Source organism: Ipomoea triloba, chromosome 1 (assembly GCF_003576645.1).
Source record: "Ipomoea triloba cultivar NCNSP0323 chromosome 1, ASM357664v1".
In the NCBI taxonomy this organism is placed as follows: domain Eukaryota; kingdom Viridiplantae; phylum Streptophyta; class Magnoliopsida; order Solanales; family Convolvulaceae; genus Ipomoea; species Ipomoea triloba.
Window position 1 is genome coordinate 21,191,306 of NC_044916.1, and position 18,769 is coordinate 21,210,074.

General features: G+C 34.1%; 2 protein-coding genes across 5 annotated transcripts; one reads left to right on the forward strand and one right to left on the reverse strand.

Annotated features, from left to right (window-relative positions):
• The first annotated feature begins 1,879 nt into the window (after positions 1 to 1,879).
• On the forward strand, positions 1,880 to 11,843 carry LOC115997899 (chloride channel protein CLC-d-like). 4 transcript variants are annotated; one of them, XM_031237321.1, is made up of 23 exons: positions 1,881 to 2,333; positions 2,497 to 2,569; positions 3,875 to 4,096; positions 4,179 to 4,225; positions 4,310 to 4,408; positions 4,684 to 4,758; positions 6,674 to 6,762; positions 7,136 to 7,276; positions 7,353 to 7,423; positions 7,502 to 7,596; positions 7,714 to 7,863; positions 8,265 to 8,324; positions 8,424 to 8,498; positions 8,726 to 8,877; positions 9,526 to 9,661; positions 9,740 to 9,871; positions 10,246 to 10,323; positions 10,404 to 10,459; positions 10,586 to 10,672; positions 10,759 to 10,915; positions 11,193 to 11,294; positions 11,375 to 11,421; positions 11,560 to 11,843. In XM_031237321.1, the coding sequence occupies exons 1-23, from the start codon at positions 2,154 to 2,156 to the stop codon at positions 11,651 to 11,653; spliced, it is 2,418 nt and encodes an 805-aa protein (XP_031093181.1). In that variant the 5' UTR covers positions 1,881 to 2,153; the 3' UTR covers positions 11,654 to 11,843. The 4 variants fall into 4 exon arrangements, 3 of the variants coding, with proteins under 3 accessions (XP_031093181.1, XP_031093196.1, XP_031093188.1); XM_031237336.1 differs by having other exon boundaries at positions 11,375 to 11,416; XM_031237328.1 differs by having other exon boundaries at positions 1,882 to 2,333; positions 7,517 to 7,596.
• Positions 11,844 to 12,638: 795 nt separating this feature from the next.
• LOC116020490 (mavicyanin-like) lies at positions 12,639 to 18,202 on the reverse strand. Its single transcript, XM_031260966.1, has 2 exons — positions 17,940 to 18,202; positions 12,639 to 13,141 (listed from the first exon to the last, which is right to left on the reverse strand). The coding sequence occupies exons 1-2, from the start codon at positions 18,118 to 18,120 to the stop codon at positions 12,771 to 12,773; spliced, it is 552 nt and encodes a 183-aa protein (XP_031116826.1). The 5' UTR covers positions 18,121 to 18,202; the 3' UTR covers positions 12,639 to 12,770.
• Positions 18,203 to 18,769: the final 567 nt, after the last annotated feature.

Below are 18,769 nucleotides of genomic sequence, written 5' to 3' on the forward strand. Positions count from 1 at the left end.
ATGGACATCTAAGCCACCCATTTGGACCATTTACTTTGAATTTTCCTTCGGCATGGTGGTGGTGAACGCGAAATCCCCTTTGCTCCTCCTGGGTGGATTGTCGAAGCCGGGACTCTTCCCCTGCAACAAGAACTCCTCAAGCATAATCATCACTATATCAACATCATACTGATACGGAGTCTGCACCACACACAGTAAGTAATAACTTACCACCTCTTCGGTCAAGCTGCAATCGCAGAGACAAACAAGGCGATTCATTTGTTTATGGATAAATGGAAGATACCAATCTTTTGACAGATTCCCTAGAGCAAACAATATAACCTTATCTACAGCTATGCATGCATGGAAGAGATATCTAAATGGTCCTGAGCAGATTTCCTCTAGTTGCAATATTTAATTTAAAATATATGTTCTTTAATTTTTGCTCTCTTCCAATAGGAACATCAGTGCCTTTAAATACACTGTACACAGCAAAAGAAAACATGCAGAATTATCATTAGTTTCTTAATTTTCTTTCATTATCTTGTTTAAGTATTGGAGTTGCGTACACTCGAAGTACGAAGACCGAGTTTGTTCTTGCTCAAAAAGAACATTTGGATACCAAGACTTATCACATACACTGTTCGCTTGTCGACGAAACGGAGGGGATCAACAAATCACCCACACTAGCATCGTCTACCCAGAGAGCCACCTGACTCGCAACCTCCATTATTTTCGACGAATTTGAAGCTCTGAGTACGCTGGCGGCTTTCAGGATCTTTAATTTAGCAGAAAGCAGCTGCAGGAAACCGTTCCCTTTTCTGCTGGCAATAGGCTGATAATTAACTCCAATACAAGCCTGTATTTCGACGATATCGTATCAGCGTGCTCACCAACAGAACCCTGCATGACACTTTGGTTATCTCACTTTCCTTTTCTTCTTCATCAGATATAAAATCCTTTGGAATCACACCATCCGAGAAGAATGCCTACATCATCGAAACGTCTTCGCAGAAGAGAAATCCAAACCCAAACCGAAAAAAGTTGGCATCTTCTCCGACGAAACCGAATTCACACCACTAATCCCACAGCCAGAATGAAATGACAACGTTTCACGGCCATTGCCGCCTCCCCATGGCGGTCAACTTCGTGCCAAGTGGCAACTATTATTCCTCGTGTTGACAATGATGTGGAGAATGGTCAAGGTGCTAGGCAAAAAAAAAAGTCAAATATTATTACCTGTAGCCTGTATCAAACCTGCTAAAAATGCTAGACGAACAAAAATTAATGGTTAACGGATTGAAATGTATGTTCTAAAAGATCAGGGTGCGGCATGAAAAATCGGATATAGTTCATGGTGCGGGATGACACTTTAGCCTTTTTTTTTTGCACAATGTCGTTGATCAACAATGTTTTTTTAAATATTTACCTTTTAGTTCCGTGTGTTCTTGATAGTCGATGAAGATGTGTATTTGTTGTTGATCAATGCGTATTTGTTCTGATGTTCTTGAGTTCTGGTGTGAATCGTTAATGTTTTGCTTGCTTGAGAGTGTTGTTGATGAAGTTCAATGGAAGTATAGTCGCGAGAGAGTCGAGAGTCTTATTAAGGAAGACTCTTCATCGCTTATATATTTTAATTAAAAAAAAATAATGTTGATTGGATGGACTAAATGGCGTCCGTCCCATCACTTAGTGAAACGGCGCCGTTTAGTCTCACGGTGCACATTGCTATGTGCACCGTGGTGTAGGGTATAACGATTGTACACTAGATCTCCTCCCCACCCTAATTACTAATTACTCTGTAATCTGTATCTGTAGTACAAAAATTTGGTTAATCCAAATTCTCAATCAAATTGTGAAATGCCAAAAGAAAAGAAGGACATTCCATTCCAATTCCTATTTTGTTTGCGCTGTAGTCGTAATAAACACGACTGCACCAAGAGCGAACTCATAAGAAGCGCCCGTCGAAGAAATTTTTTATCACAAAACCATTTGAATATTTGCATAGAACATCGACTTTGATCCCAAATTATTCAAGTTTCGGCCGCAAATTGCATATGCATTTCGACTTTTTCCTGAAATTTAGTTGATTTTTTTCTAAATTAATTTAGGGCTAATTACTATATACATAGAAGTGGAGGGTAGTGGCCGAGGGATCTGGGAGTGTGAGAAAGATGTTATCGAATCATTTACAGAATGGTATTGAGACGGTGAATGTGGCATGGTCGCGGCTGCCATCCGCGGAGGAGGATGGGGATGACGATGAGGTGGGAACCTCGAAGAAGATCCAAGGCAGCTCTGTAGAGAGTCTCGACTATGAAGTCATCGAAAATTATGCCTATCGACGAGAACAGGTCTCAGTTCTTATTTTACTACTATCTTAATTGTTGTGTTCCTCCCAATTTAGTAAAATGAGGGATGCTTTACATATAATTTGTGGTGAAATTGTTGCATTGTGGTTCTTCTGTTTGTTTGCTTATTTATTTATTTATTTTTAATATTCTTTTGGATGTACAGGCTAAGAAAGAGAAGCTTTATGTAGGGTATTTGATTGTGATGAAGTGGTTCTTTTCCTTATTAATTGGAATTGGTGAGTTTCTATCTATGATTTTAAATTCTTTTTCCCTGGCCCTGATATCAGAACAATTTAGGAAAATTTGTTTCTTTTACTTCTGCTGCTTGTCAGTGTGGTTGCCCATCCTATAGAATGGTTACTTCACTTACTTGTAACTCCTTTAGCCTTAAGCTCTGGAAATGTAACACTTAAGCATGCTATTGCCTATTAGCCACCACTTGCCAGTCAGGTAAAAGCTGCATGTGTTAAGCTAGAAGCAGAATAATATGAGAGAAAGAAAGAAAGAAGATATGAGGCTATATAGATAATACATTGCAAGATAACTTGATTGGAAAGATTAAAATAGTCTATGTATCATATGCCATGAGGGATGGATATATATATATATATATATATATATATATATATATATATGTGATTGAATCTTGATTCATGGATTGACAACTCTTCTTTCTGCAACATGTGATAATTGTAAGACCATGACTCTTCAAGTTACCCTGTGACTTTAGTTTGCATGTTTTGAAATGGGAAATCTCCACAATATTATAGTTTTTTAACATCATCCATTTGAAACATGGCATAAATCAGCAGGCAGACTGTAGTTTAGAGAAAGGAGTAAGTTTCAAAGACCAAACAATTTTTCAACTATCAAAATCTCCATTTGTATTTAAGAACAATCTCGTCTTCTGGGTTGATGACTTGATGTATAATCTAGTTGCGAATACCTTGATAAGGGGTGCATACTTGTAAATGGAAGAGAACTAGAGTGAAGTAAGAGGACTAGATCTTTATGCTCTGTAATAAATTGAAATTTAATGATGTTCTTCTCTTAGTAGTAAGAGAACTAGAGTATAATTCTGAAAAGAATAAAACTTAGCTGTATAGTTTAATCAGGTTGCCATTTGTCTTTTATTCTTTTATTTATATTTTTTTGGAAAATGATTTATTATCTTCTAAAAATTGGTTTGTGTTTAGACTGGTATCTTTCCATGCCTACTCTTCTTTATTAACATCTAAATATGATACTATTTAAACTATCTAGTTACAGAATAGAACTTAAAAATCAAGCGTTCATTCAGATCCTCACTTCTTACTTTTGATTATGTGTGTGTATGTGGTTCTTTAGATGCATCCCATTACAGCATTCCTTCACATTATGTAGTTTTTTTTCTCCAAATGAGTTACTCTGTAATTTGTATGGTATGATAATTTTCAACTGTTAAGTATTGCTGTGAGGAACCAGATATATGCTGATGGCTTTGGATTTTGTATTCTGCTTCATTGATTGACTAGCTATTTATGCCCTTTATTTTGTTTCAGGTACTGGACTTGTGGCTGTTTTCATCAACATGTCTGTTGAAAACTTTGCAGGATGGAAATACTCATTGACTTTTCAAATAATTCAGAATTCCTACTTCGTTGGATTTCTAGTGTATACATTGATCAACTTGGCTCTAGTTTTTTCTTCAGTATATATTATCACACATTTTGCTCCAGCCGCAGCAGGATCTGGGATTCCTGAAATTAAGGGTTACTTAAATGGTAGGCTATGGCAGTTTGGTGCTCTTACCTCTGTTTGATGGGGACACTGGAAGAATGAGCTGATTCTGGTTTATTTTTGTAGGAATTGACACACATGGTATCCTCCTCTTTAGAACCTTAATTGGGAAGGTATGGTAGCATGTTTTAGAGTTAATTTGTATTTTCTAGTGTTATTATAATGAAAAGCTTCATTTTGCTTGTTCTCTCTTCTAGATTTTTGGAAGCATAGGTTCAGTGGGAAGTGGACTTGCCCTTGGCAAAGAAGGTCCTCTTGTACACATTGGTGCCTGTATTGCTTCTTTGCTTGGACAAGTAAGTAATATGGAGTACTTCTGGTAATAAGTCTAATCTAATATCTATGAGTTGAAGTAATTTCAATGGACTTTAAATATATCTTCAGATTAATTCTATAATATCGCTCCATTATAGTTATTGGATCTATTCTTCATGCCAAATTTGAGACTGCTGTCTACACTATTCACTAAGGAAGAGAAACACGTCATTTTTTTTTCTTGAACTTTTTAATCAGTGTTTCTTCCACTTTTGAGCTCAAAACTCAATTGGTTTTTAAATGTGAAAAACCTCAGGGTGGCTCAACAAAATATCATTTGAGTTTGCGGTGGCTACAAGTATTAAACAATGAACGGGATCGTCGGGATCTTGTAAGTATTAGATATTATGTGTGGGTTAGCATTCTCTTATTTTCCCCTCTGATGTTTCTGACTCTTGCAAATGTCCCTACGCTATTATTTCACATTGTGAAGTTCAGCATTGCAATTTTCCTTGCTTTTACTGTATAATAGGTGCTAACCTATTTCTACTTCTAAATCGATCTAACAAGTTCAGTTTTCTGTCTTTTGGCAAGGACAGGGATTGTACTATCAAATTTAGAAAAAGAATTATGGAGCATTGTTTTTGGAATATTTTCTTATTCAGTTATTCTTTTTGAGTAAAATTTAAAAACAGCAAGCTACAAGGGTGTATTACAGTAGTTTGAGCAAGCTCTCCTTTCCATTTATAACAAATGTTTCCTTCCCATCTAACAAATTCTGTTTTCTATATCTTTTGGCAAAGACAGGGATTGACTATCAAACTAAAAAAAAATTATGGAGATTGTTTTGGGAATATTTTCTTTTGAGTAAAAACACCAAGCTACAAGGGTGTATTACAGTTTGAGTGTGCTCCCCCTTCCTTTCTAACAAATATTTCCTCCCTTTGTGTTGAGGGGTTGAAGTGGTTAAGTGAAAAATAATTTTAATTTTTGTATGTCTAGAAAATCTGACAATGTTTGTTGGATCACTTGTTTGTTGATGCATAATTCTATGGGAAACTTTCCTATGCAAATCTGACTGGATCTTATTTGTGTTAGGTTCTTTTTTTTTTGTTGTTGTTGACTTGTTGTATTATCTCAAATTATTTCCCTTCTAAATTACCTGCCAATAGGTATGTTGTGAAATGTAATACTGTCAGAGTTTAGTTGGCTGTCTGGAAACTAAAGTTCTAAATGCAAAATTTTCCTAGTTAGTAAAATAAATGAAGTGCTATGGTAACTTGTGAAACTGTGAAAGGAAGAAGACCATTTTATGTCATTGTGTGCTACAGTACATTCATGCACTATAATACTATATATAATAGATGAGACTCACGAAGTTGGCCTTTTGAAATCAAATTCCAACCTGCATTTTGTTCATGTGCTGGAGCAAAATCTCAGCTTTTGCTCTGTGCATGGGTGAGATTTTGTTTTCTTATTTTTATTTTAAATACTTGGTGGGTCGATGGCTAATGTGATTGGGTTGGGTTAAAATTGGCAAATTGAACAGTTTATTTAAAGTAGATAACGAAATGAATGTATTGACCAACACGTTGAAAACATAATGTGAATTTGATAGGAAAAAAGATGGGGCAAAATTGCCACATCACAACGTAGGGGCCAAATTGGCATTTCAAGTTCTCAACCAATGATCATTTATCATTGTGTTTTGTTTTTGTGCCTTCATTGCTCATCTTGGTTCCATTTTTGTGCCAAAAAATTGTACACCAAGTCTTGTCTCATGTTGGCTGGAAGCATGCTATGAAAGAGGAATTTAAAGCTCTTAAAGATAATGGAACATGTGACTTGATTTCTTTTTGGTAAGAAAGCAAGTAGTAGTAAATACATTTATACATGATGTGGTAAAAACAAACCTTGTTGATTTTGTTGTTAGGTTTAAAACACGATTAGTGGCTAAAGGCAATGCCAAACATACAACATGGATTATCCACACGTACATTTTCTCCTGCAGTTATTATAACCTCTACTCAAATGTCTATTTCATTAGCTGTCACTAATCAATGACCTCTAAATTTCGTACTAACCAAGTATTACAGTTTGATTGCTTTGGCCTACGTTTATATCTGTATTTTCTTAAAAAAATGATGTCTTCTGCTTGAGTTTTTAGAAGGTTTTCAGAACCTTTATGCCTTAATATTGTTTCGAAACGTATCTAGACAAAACAAGCAAAAGATTGATGTTTCAACTTTTCTTAAGATAGCTTCTGATTTGTACTGATTCCTTTATTTGGTGAATGCTTTTACAAGGTAACCTGTGGATGTGCAGCAGGAGTTGCTGCAGCTTTTAGAGCTCCAGTTGGTGGCGTATTATTTGCCCTGGAAGAAGTTACGTCTTGGTAATCTTATATTCTTATATGTCATGCATTATATGCATCATTCTTTTATTCATAGAGTGTTTAAGACTTATCTTGCTATGAGATGTAACTTGTAAAAAGAACGAAAGAAAAAGTTTAAAAATGACCTGTAGAATCATATGTAGAGTGGTAGAAGCCAAATGATCTGATGGAAGAATGATGTATTATGTAGATCATGTGGTTAATTTCTGGTTTGCTGTACTCATGCTTCTGCAAGTGAGTATTCGATGGTTAATGAACAATGCTTGGATCCAGTTGTGTGTTGTGCAGTTGTGCACTAGGGCCTTAAACCTAATGGATCATCTTCAAGTTTAAATGTTACCTAATCACTTGTTTAACCCATCATTTAATGAAGGTGGAGGAGTCAACTCATGTGGCGTGTCTTCTTTACCTCTGCCATTGTAGCTGTTGTTGTTCGTACGGCAATGGGATGGTGCAAGAGTGGAAAATGTGGCCATTTCGGCTCTGGAGGCTTCATTATATGGGACATTTCAGGGTTAGGATTTGAACTTGGTTTTATTGTTCTAAACTAATATCCATTATAAGCTTATGGTGAATGACATTTCCTTTAGAGGTCAAGAGGACTACTCCTTTGAGGAATTATTGCCAATGGCGGTTATTGGTGTTATTGGAGGCCTTCTTGGTATGTAAGTGTTATTGTTGGATGCATGTGTAAAGGTTGGAAAAAATAAAGATGTACTTGCAGCTTGATATAGCTTAGTTTTAATTGTTCCAGGAGCCCTCTTTAATCAACTTACTCTTTTTATTTCCCACTGGCGTCGAAATTATTTGCACAGAAAAGGAATTCGTGTCAAAGTAAGTGAAGATCACAATTTTGCCTTCAGTGTTCATGCTTATTATTGTGTCAGAGGTTCTTTGGCTCAAAATATGGCTTATTTACTTTATTTAAAAAAAGAATATATTACATTACAGATTATTGAAGCCTGTGTTATCTCAGTGATAACTTCAGTTATTTCATTTGGGTTACCATTGTTTAGAAGATGCACTCCCTGCCCTGATCCTGATGTCAACTCAAGCATCGAATGTCCACGTGCACCAGGAATGTATGGAAATTACGTAAATGTAGGATCCTGTGTTATTTTTAATTATTTTAATATTTTTTAATTTAGATCTTAGAATGCATCTCAATTCTATATGGTTAACATCTTTTACTTTGAAGTCAATCTTGCCTCTTTTCTTCATTTTATTGGAGGTGTGGACACGTGTTCATGGTGGTTGAGTCTATCTTGTATTGTAGATTGCTTGCCTCTATTTTAATATTTTTTAATTTAGATCTTAGAATGCATCTCAATTCTATGGTTAACATCTTTTACTTTGAAGTCAATCTTGTCTTTTTTCTTCATTTTATTGGAGGTGTGGACACGTGTTCATGGTGGTTGAGTCTATGTTGTACTGTATATTGTTTCCCTCTATTACATTACAATGGCATCATTTCTCTTGCTTATGTTTATATGCATTTGCAGTTTCATTGTCAGAACAGCAATGAGTACAATGACCTTGCAACTATATTCTTCAACACCCAGGTTGCTGCAAGTTCCATCCTTTTTTCTGTGTTGTGATACCTATCTTACTGTTAGCATTTTTTCAACTCATGGAATCTTATGCCTGGCACATACTTTCAGGATGATGCTATAAGAAATTTATTTAGTGCAAAGACAGTTCATGAGTTCAGTGCTCAAAGTCTCCTGACATTTCTGGTATTGTTTCCCTGACTTCCCTGCTGTCCCATTTTTGTAAATGACAACCTAACTGATTCTAGTTTTCTAGTTTCCAGCATTCTTATTTTAATGTTTCTTAATTATTTTTTTAGAGTGGATTTTTTTAATGACCTGCAATGATAAAAGAAACAAATTCCTTTTGAATGCAATACCTATATTTGTCATTTTGTTTGTGATATTGACTTCTGGAGAATCATGTGTCTCAGGTAATGTTTTACACCTTAGCAGTGGTAACATATGGTACTGCTGTTCCAGCTGGTCAGTTTGTTCCTGGCATAATGATAGGATCAACTTATGGACGTCTTGTTGGGATGTTTGTTGTTAGCTTTTATAGGAAGCTTAACATTGAAGAGGGAACGTGAGTCTCTTTCTATTCTTTTGTTTTTCATTTTTGTTTCATTGAGATGACAATTCCCAGCTAGTCTTTTCATGTTAGACAATTTGATGGATGCTTAAAAGTAATGGCCTAAATTTTCTTACAATTTACTGCTAATTGATTAATACATTCTTTAGATTTTAACATTTAAGTAAAATTATTTTCTTTAGATTTGTGCAATTGTACATTATATATTAAATAATTTTACATCCCATATATTTTGACACATCCCACATCTCAGAGAGGAAATTTTGTTATATATATGGGATATGAAGTATGATGGAAAATGGGCAGTTTGGATGGGTCAAAATGGGGTTGAAGAAAAAGTTGGGTGGATTTTCAACCTGCCCAAATTGATTATAGTTTATATTGGGCTGGTTAAATTGAAGTACATGTATTTGGGTGGGTCGATTCAGTTTGATTTGCTACATAATTTTAAAAATTTATATGTATTAACTCGATTACTTATAGATAATGTTGAATGAGTTAGATTTCATGCAATCCATTTTTTTTTTATTTGATCTAAGATGAGGTTAAGATTCAGCAAAGCTCATGGTTTTACCCCAGTTGTTGCATCTTTGTTTTCGTCACCTACTAAGAGATTTTTGCCATTGTCAATGAAATTCCCAGGTATGCTCTTCTTGGTGCAGCATCTTTTCTTGGAGGTTCAATGAGGATGACTGTGTCTCTCTGCGTCATTATGGTGGAAATTTCAAATAATTTGACTTTCCTACCTCTGATCATGCTTGTCCTCCTCATATCAAAGGTGTGCATTTCCCTGGCTTAAAAGTTTACTTTCTATATGTACCTAAATCCTAATTGACTTGGCATTTATCATCTGCAGGCTGTTGGTGATGTTTTCAATGAAGGGTTGTATGAAGAGCATGCAAGATTAAGGGGCATTCCACTACTTGAGTCAAGGCCAAAATACCACATGCGCTATGTGACTGCAAAGGAGACATCTGGGAATCAAAAGGTGAAGATTACTATGATGTTCGTCAACTTGCACTTGCCCTGGATGCACTAGGACTAAATAAGACATCACATCTTTTTAATTTCTGCTTGATATTAGAAGTTAAATTATGATGGTGGTTGTTAAGTGTTCTATTTCATTTTCTGCTATTTTAATATTAAGGTTCATCACTCATTAGACCATTTGAAATTCATTCAAAAGATTAAAAGAATATACAGACTGGTCAGACCTTTTTCCAAGAGACTCTTCTTAGTTTTGCATGGAAAAGAGATTATTTGTTCATTCTGTGACTGTTTAAAACATTCATTTCTCCTCCTACTTTGCAATTTATTTTGTCTATTTTAAGCTCACTGATTTACCTTTCTTGCATCATATAGGTTATCTATTTTCCCCGTGTTGTCAAGGTTGCAGATATAGTTTCCATCTTAAGGAGCAATAAGCACAATGGTTTCCCTGTAAGTAGACTTTGCACCATTTTAACGCTAGATTTTTGCTATTGTCGGTTTATATCGCATTATTGCTTACTGATCTCCAGGTCCTTGATCATACAAGGAGTGGAGAGACACTTGTCATTGGACTCATATTACGAAGGTAAGACTGAATGGTTTTGCATTCTATTTATAACATCTGCTATCTAGGGAGACAGAAATCTTAGCAGTAGCATTTGTGGTTGGCTAACCTGATTAAACGAGTTATGGAAGTTTGTTCGTAATGCAGTCATTTATTGGTACTTCTGCAATCAAAGGTTGATTTTCAACATAGCCCTCTGTGCAGTGATGTAAGAGGCGGTTCTTTACCAATCAGGTAGTGATGCATGATCACCATTCTGGCATTGCTAATTGTGCTTATTGATGCATTTCCTGAATTTTTTTTGGATTTTCACTTTGCAGACACAACCTCTGCGAGTTTGTGAAACCTGTCTCTAGTAAAGGAATATGTATAAATGATATTCATCTCACTCAAGATGATCTGGAAATGTACATTGACCTTTCCCCATTTGTGAATCCATCTCCATATATTGTGCCTGAAGACATGTCATTAACTAAGGTGGGACTCACTAATGTTACTGTTCTTAACATTTTATGTTTTTCAGTTTTCATTTTTTAATCTTTACATAGTTATCCCACAGCAAAATTGAATCATATAATACAGGATAAATGATGAATTGGAGTTAAATATTTCTGCCTTAGAGATTAAGTTATTTTAAACGTTTGGGTGGAATATAAAGGGAAGCATTTTGGAAATTGTCTGACTTTGATGATGCATGGCTGTGGTGAATATGTATAAATGATTTTCACCCGGATATTTACTATTGATGGGTCAGGTATACAATCTGTTTCGTCAACTAGGTCTGAGACACATATTTGTTGTTCCGCATGCCTCCCGTGTTGTTGGCATGATTACACGAAAAGATCTACTGCTTGAGGTAAATTACACTTGGAGCTGTGTTTAGTAGCTTTTGTGGTGATTTGAGTTGGAATGTTAATAGCAAAGTTGGTAATGCAGGATAATGATGATTCAGCAGTAGTTGAGCTCCAATCCAATAGTGTAAGGTCTCTATGCTGCCTGCTTGCTTGACTCATATGTTTGGACTTCATTTTTATTCTTGAAAACATAATTATAATTAATTGTAGTATTAAAATAACTGATTTATGGTGTTTGATTTTAATGTTGATTTGATTTGATGTCAGAGGTTTGCAAGGTAGAAAGATACAAATTATGGTGGGAAGTTCAGATACAGATACTGGACAGCCCCTACTTGATGATGATGTTCACCTAAATTAGTGATCATAACAAAGCATTTTCTAGCTTGGCCTTGCCTCAATTTTGGTTGAAATGAGTTGCCATTCCTTCTGTTTTCTGTTAATCCCAGGTTAGGTGGTGTTGTTTATTAACTGTTTGAATTTGTAAAATGTCATTATAAGGATGTCTGTATATTTTGTTGTGAGTAATGAGTATTCCTTTTCAATGACTATTTTGGATTTTTGCATGGACAAAAAGAAAGCAACTAAAGAAACAAATTCTCATTGAAATCCAACTAAAAATAAAACAAGTGTTGAACCCTAGAATTTGGTAGAGAAGTATCTGAAAATGGCTTCAATCACACTTGGATAGAGGTGTAAACGAAATGAGATGAGCCTGAGCTTGAGCTCGGCTCGATTATGAAATGAGTCGGTTTGAGGTTCGAGTTTGAAGTTGATTGAGCTCGACCCGAGCTTTGATTGAGTGGCTTGATGAGTCATGAGTCTAAAACATTTAAGCTCGGCTCGTTTCGACTCGAGTTCAAAGTTAATCGAGTTTGAGTTGAGCTTTGATTGAGCTGCTCGGTATTGTTGTTGAGACACTCCAACTATAAAAAGACTGCCTGGGATAATTGAAAAAAAAAAAACTAATAATAATGATAATAATAATTGCATATATGAAATAATATAAAATATTATTCAGAATATTAATCATATAAAAAAGTTAAATAAAAATTTGCCTTTTGATAGGGACATTGGCAAGCAACTCAAGTGGGGAGATCTCTCCGGGCTCTCCCCTTATAAAGAGGGTGACTCTATTTTTTTTTTTTTTCCAAATTAAATGTATTATGGTTGGGGCAACCTTAGTTAAATTGATCAAGTTTAACTCTAGGTGGAAGCGACCTATTAATTTTTTTCATTTGAGTTCTTAATTTACTTCAGTGTAGTTTTTTGTTGACTACCGAATGTTATTTTAGCAATTTAACTATGCTAACGTAACCAAATTCATTGAATAGTAATAGTGAGGATTGAAAGTAAATGAGAAGTACGGCATTTATTTACTCCACGGATTTCAAAAACTATAGTGACAAAAATACATGAACATCGATCATTCCAAATGAAAATAAAAGCAAATAAAATACAATACAAAATTTGGTAACTTAATTAGTACTACTAGTGTATAAGAGTAGCATAGAAAAGAGTGCGAGAAAAGTAGCGATCCGATTGGCAAGCAAAAGCAAGGGAGCAGCGGCGTGGCTAGGAGAAGGCGCAGGTGCAGTAGTAGATGCGGTGGGGGACTGTGTGGGACTTGAGGAAACATCGGCGGCGCGTAGCACGTTGATGTCCAGTTTCTGTCCGAACTGGCAATGGCCTGGGACACCACATAAGAAGAAATGGTGGCCGTGGGTGTTGATAGTGATGGAATCGTTGCCGGTGGTGTGAGTGGCAATAGGGGATGATGCATTGCACGTCTGGTACATAGGATGTGTCACTTGCATCACGTTGTGAAATTGAGGGTTGTACTCGAAAACTGCACACACAAAATATGTTAATTACGTACTCATTTTTTTTTTCTTTAAAAAAATTTATTCTCTACAGAAAGCATAGCACATTGATCGAATGGATTAGGGTGTGAATGAGCCGAGCGGCTCGCGAACCGCTCGGTCAAAGCTTAGCTCGAGCTCGAGCGGCTCGTTTAACAATCGAGCCGAGCTCGAGCTCTAATATCTTAGGCTCGTTTAACACGTACACACATACATATATAATGTATAATGTCCTATCAACATAGAGAAATATATAAATAAACCAATTCAAGAGTACGTTTTCCTATATAATCCTATTTTCACTATACGTTTTGTAAAGTTATACTATATGCTTTGTTAGAGGTACTTAAAAGAAATAGCGCAACTTTACAAATAGTACCAGCTAAAAATGTAATACCAATGCACATATTATTACAAACTTAAAATTTTTAATAATAGTAAGATGCTAACTTTTAATTTATCAAGAAGATGAAGGGTGTGAATATGTCCATAATTTTTACAGGAGAGGTATTCTCACGCAAATCCTCCTCGGCCTACATATGTGTGTGTGAGAGAGAAAATACCTTTATATGATAACATAAATATTACTCCGTATTATATATTTATAGATATTTAGCAATTAATTGAGATATAGAAAACATGCATGCGTAGAAACTCATGAATAATGAAGTAATACGCAAGCATGCATGCGCAACATATTGAGTAGAAGAAGGAAATGATATATGATTGCATGTATACAGTACAGCAGCTTCAGACACTGCAAGCATGCAGTATATATGTGCATTCTTGTTTTAACCAGATCAGATGGAATCGAATATATATGATGCTTTTTTTTTTTTTTGAAAATGAATATATATGATGCTCATTTAATAATATTAGATAGTGGGGATTAAGGTAGGTGGTGACAACAACGTAACAGCATGCAATGAAACTAAATGGTAGGTGCTCCACTGGATTATTCATGCTGCTGCCTCTGCATTCATAATCATCACACCGTGCCATTCACTCACATCACTTCATCAACACAATATATATATATATATATATATATATATATATATATATATATATATTAACGGGGCCGGATTTTAGGGCGTGCAAGACGTGCAACCGCACGGGGCCCCAAAATTTTGAGTCGACGGACGCTTCTAGTATCCCCGGCGCTCGTGGGTAGGAGTCTTTGTGCGAGCCGTATGCGGTGAGAGTCGCCGCCGCATTTCTATCTCTTACTATCAAAAAGAAGACTAGCTTTCCATTTAGGGTGGTATCTTCACTAACTCGATTCAAGAGGGGTACCTAGTCCACCCCTAGCCTAATACTTAGTATATGTATTTGTGATTATATTGGCCTAAAATTAAGTTTTTTGAATTTTTCTCTTTTTAATTTTTCTTCAATTTGCAGTTTATTTAAACTTTGATAGGGCCTCACTTAGTTACTGCACAGGGCCCCGCAAATTAAAAAATCGGCCCTATATATATATATATATATATATATATATATATATATATATATATATATAGGAAATAGATCAAATGAGAATGCGTGCCAGGAGAGAGATAGGAAATCATTATAGTCGTCAATTTGGATAGATCTAATGATCAGATCAGAAACACTTTAAAAAAATATAGTGGTATTTTTGTAAATAATTGAATGTAAATTGTATTAAAAGTGCAAGTAATAGTTTCATAGAATGTACTTAAGTGCAAGTAAAATGTATAGCTATGTAAATGTGTAATGAGTTTTCTTTTAAGAAATGGGTTTTGAATTTTTTTAAAATATAAAAACAGTTCAATCATGAGTTTGTGAGAAAGAAATGTATTTGAAACAACGTAAAGAAATACTCTCCTTGAAAATTTTGTGTGGTATCATAGGCGCGCGGTGAGTAGAATTAGACACGAGACCCTTCATGAAATGAAAAAAGAAAAATGTTTGTCCAAAAATTTATATAAACATCACAAAGAAAAGATTTTTGGTCAAGTAGGAGTTAGATACTACTCCATTTAATTTATTTTATTTTACTAGTCAAATATTGTGCATTGCACAATTGTATAAATGTTTAATAGGAATTTAAAAAAAAAATTATATAAAGAAAATTTTAATAAAATAATTAATACATAATGAATTTTAAAAAAAAAAAAGGAAAATTGAAAAGAACTTGCAAATGTACAAGAAGATAAGACAATGGACAAGTTATTAATTACTACAACAATACATACTATACCGACACATTTTCTATTATATTCTATGCTAAATTTTTCTATGGTTTATATAATTTTTATAGATTAGATATGTTATTTACTTCAATAATATCGTTGTGATATGAAAGAGAATAAATAAGTTTAACTTAATAGGTTGATAAAAAAATTATATTGGAGAATAAGCTAGAGTCAAATGAGCTTAATTGCTTTACTTTTGTAAGTTCAAGTGATTACTTTAAACCTTTTGTAATCTGATAACATAATTATTAATTATTTTGATAAAATTTGACTCATATCTAAAAAAAAATCCATACATAAATAGTGATGTTGGTATTATTAGTTTTTTTTTTTTTTTTTTGAGTACTACGACTTTATTGTTACATAAGTCAATACTGCCCTTATTTGAGAAAGTCACTTCACGCATGTTACTTGATCACAAGGTCATTGGTAATATTATTAGTTAAATATTAAGAGAATTTGGAGAATTATTTGTGCCTTAAGCTTTAAAGTGGCAGGCAGGAGAAACTTGTTGATTGGCTAACATAAATGTGCGGCATTACATTCACCTAATTTTCACTCCTCTTATATATAACAAAAAGGGAAAATGACACTTTTTTCCTTTATGTTATATGCTTATAGTACTTTTCCCCCCTGTGTTATTAAAGTGGCAATTTTCTCCCTTCAGTTATTTTAAAAGTGGTAGTTTGCTCCCTTGTAATGTTAAATTGACATTTTTGTCCTTAAAATAACTATTTCATTTATTTTTATTCTTCAATCAATTGTTACTAATATGTATGGAAGATCACGGTTCGATACGAACCTAATCGAACACTGTAGCAATTGAACTTAAATAGTATAGACGGTTACGATTACGATTCAGAACCGAAAAAATAAAATAAAATAATTGTTACATTTAGACTATTTTTAAATAAGAAATAAAATTATAAAAATAAATACGTAGTAAATAAATACATAAGTTTTGATTGGCGGTTTAAAATCGAAATTGGAACCGAACCGTACCGATTTATCAAAATAAGTGTTTGATTATTTTCACTATATATGACTGTGGTTAAGTTCCGGTTCACGGTTCAACAATTATTTAATTTTAAATTTTTTGGTTCTGAATCGTAACCAGAACCGTCCATACTATTTCGATATGATTGCTACAGTGTTTGGTTAGGTTCGAACCGAATCGTGATCATGCATACATATAAATAATAATTTGTTGGAGAAGAAAAATAAATGAAATAATTTTTTTAAGGGTAACAATGACAATTTAACATTTCAGGAGGGAAAAGTGCCACTTTAATAACACAGGGGGGAAAAGTGCTATATGCACATAACATAGGGAGAAAAAGTGCCATTTTCCCTAACAAAAAATAGAACACTCTAGACATTATGATGAAATTCTTGATCATATTTATAGGTAACATTGATATACAAAAACAAAAACAATAATCCATCATTTGACATTAACAAATTGGGCCACCCTACATTCTACTTAATTGTGGAAGGTGAAGTGTAAATGATTATAATATTCCCACTTTGATGATAAACAGATAATTAAGAGGTCACACTATCACCATAATTGAGATCAAATTTAGACATTTTTTAAGAGAATTAGAGTGGACACATTTTTTGTTGACTCTGTTCATAGCTACTTTTTCAACTAAATGAAGTTCAAAGAGCCAATATCGCATCTACTGAAGCTCGAATCCACCCCCTCTCATGTGGGGATGCAACCGGGTGCACTAGACCACAAGGTCTTTGGCTACAATAATGATGGTAAAAAAAAAAGTTAATTCCTTAATATCATTTTGGCCCTATTTGGTAAATAATTAGCTTATCAATTAATTTTGACTTATTTGACCATTATTAGTTGTTTGACTTGGTTAGAATCAATATAAGTGTTTGGTTAATAAGCTTTTTGTAACTCCAAAATACAAAATTTCAAAAAGCTACTCAAAGCAACCTTTTCAATTAGCATTTTGAGAAAGGAAATTATACCAATAAGCTATCAGCTAATTTACCAAACACTTTTCTACAATCAGCTAATATTATCAACAACCATTTACCAAACATGGCCTTTATCTGGATCAGCTAACAGCATCAACTAACAACCATTTACCAAACATGGCCTTTATCTGTCTTGATCCAAGTGAATTATAAAACTTTTTAACAGGGAACTCAATATATCACTGATAATTGTTTTTGTTATACCATGAGGTGTATCCTGATGAGTAGACCTTAATTATAAGTGAGATCTTTAAGCCTATACCATACTCGACCACTAAGACAGCCTATACTATACTCAGACTAATCTTTGATCGCACCAAACTGACCCAATTAAGAGACAAATTCCTGGTCATATTAACTTTTTTATACGAGATGAGGTTTTAAACTCCTAACCTCGTGTCAACCAAGATGGTTATATACCACCAATAATTATTACACCATAACAAATTCTAAAAATTACAATTTGGCAAAACCCAAGTAAAAAAGAGAGAAGTAATAAGTTTAAGTAGATATGCAATACAAAAAGAAAAGAAGATAGAAGAGAGTGGGAAGGAATTGAAAATATAAATACCAATAACATCGCCAACTTGGAAGGTCTTGGTAGCAGACCATAGCTTGTAGTCGACATTGCCAATGGTGGTCCAACCTGCGGCATCTCCGACCTTGTACACTGCTCCCATCGACGCCGGAACCCACAACATCACCAAAGACACCAACACACTTCCAATTGTTTTCTCAACAACAAAACCCATTTTAATTTTTTGTTGTGGGCAGGGAGGGATCTTGATTGATTGGGAGGAGCTGAGCTGAGGGATCAAAGGAGTTTATGTTGGAGAGATATATAAAGAGTCTTGTCTAGTGTTGGTGGGTGGTATTGGTATATAATAAATTTTCAGGAGTTACACTATTCAATTTGGACTTTGGAATGTAATAATTGCAGGCCACTGTTTAATTGGAAATGACGGTATTAGCCTTCACATTAATTAGCACATAAATTTCAAGATAAAAATGAAATGTTTGCAACGCGTTTGGTTGGGAGGAGGGAATTAGGAAGAAAAAGAATTGTAATTAGGTGGAATTGCAATTCAATGAATAAAGTATAAATTGAAATTACACTGTTCGGTATGCAAGAATAGGAGTACAATTGAAAGGTAAGAAGCGACAAAATGACTGAAATGCCCTTATATTGTAGTATATGTTATAGTAATAATAATAATAATAATAATAATAATTCTTTCAATAATAATAATAATAAGTATACTAATAATACTAATAATTCCTTCAAAAACAATAATAATAATAAGTATAATAAGTATAATAATAATAATAATAATAATAATAATAATAATAATAATAATAATTCTTTTAAAAAAAGAATAATAATAATAATTTTTTTTAAAA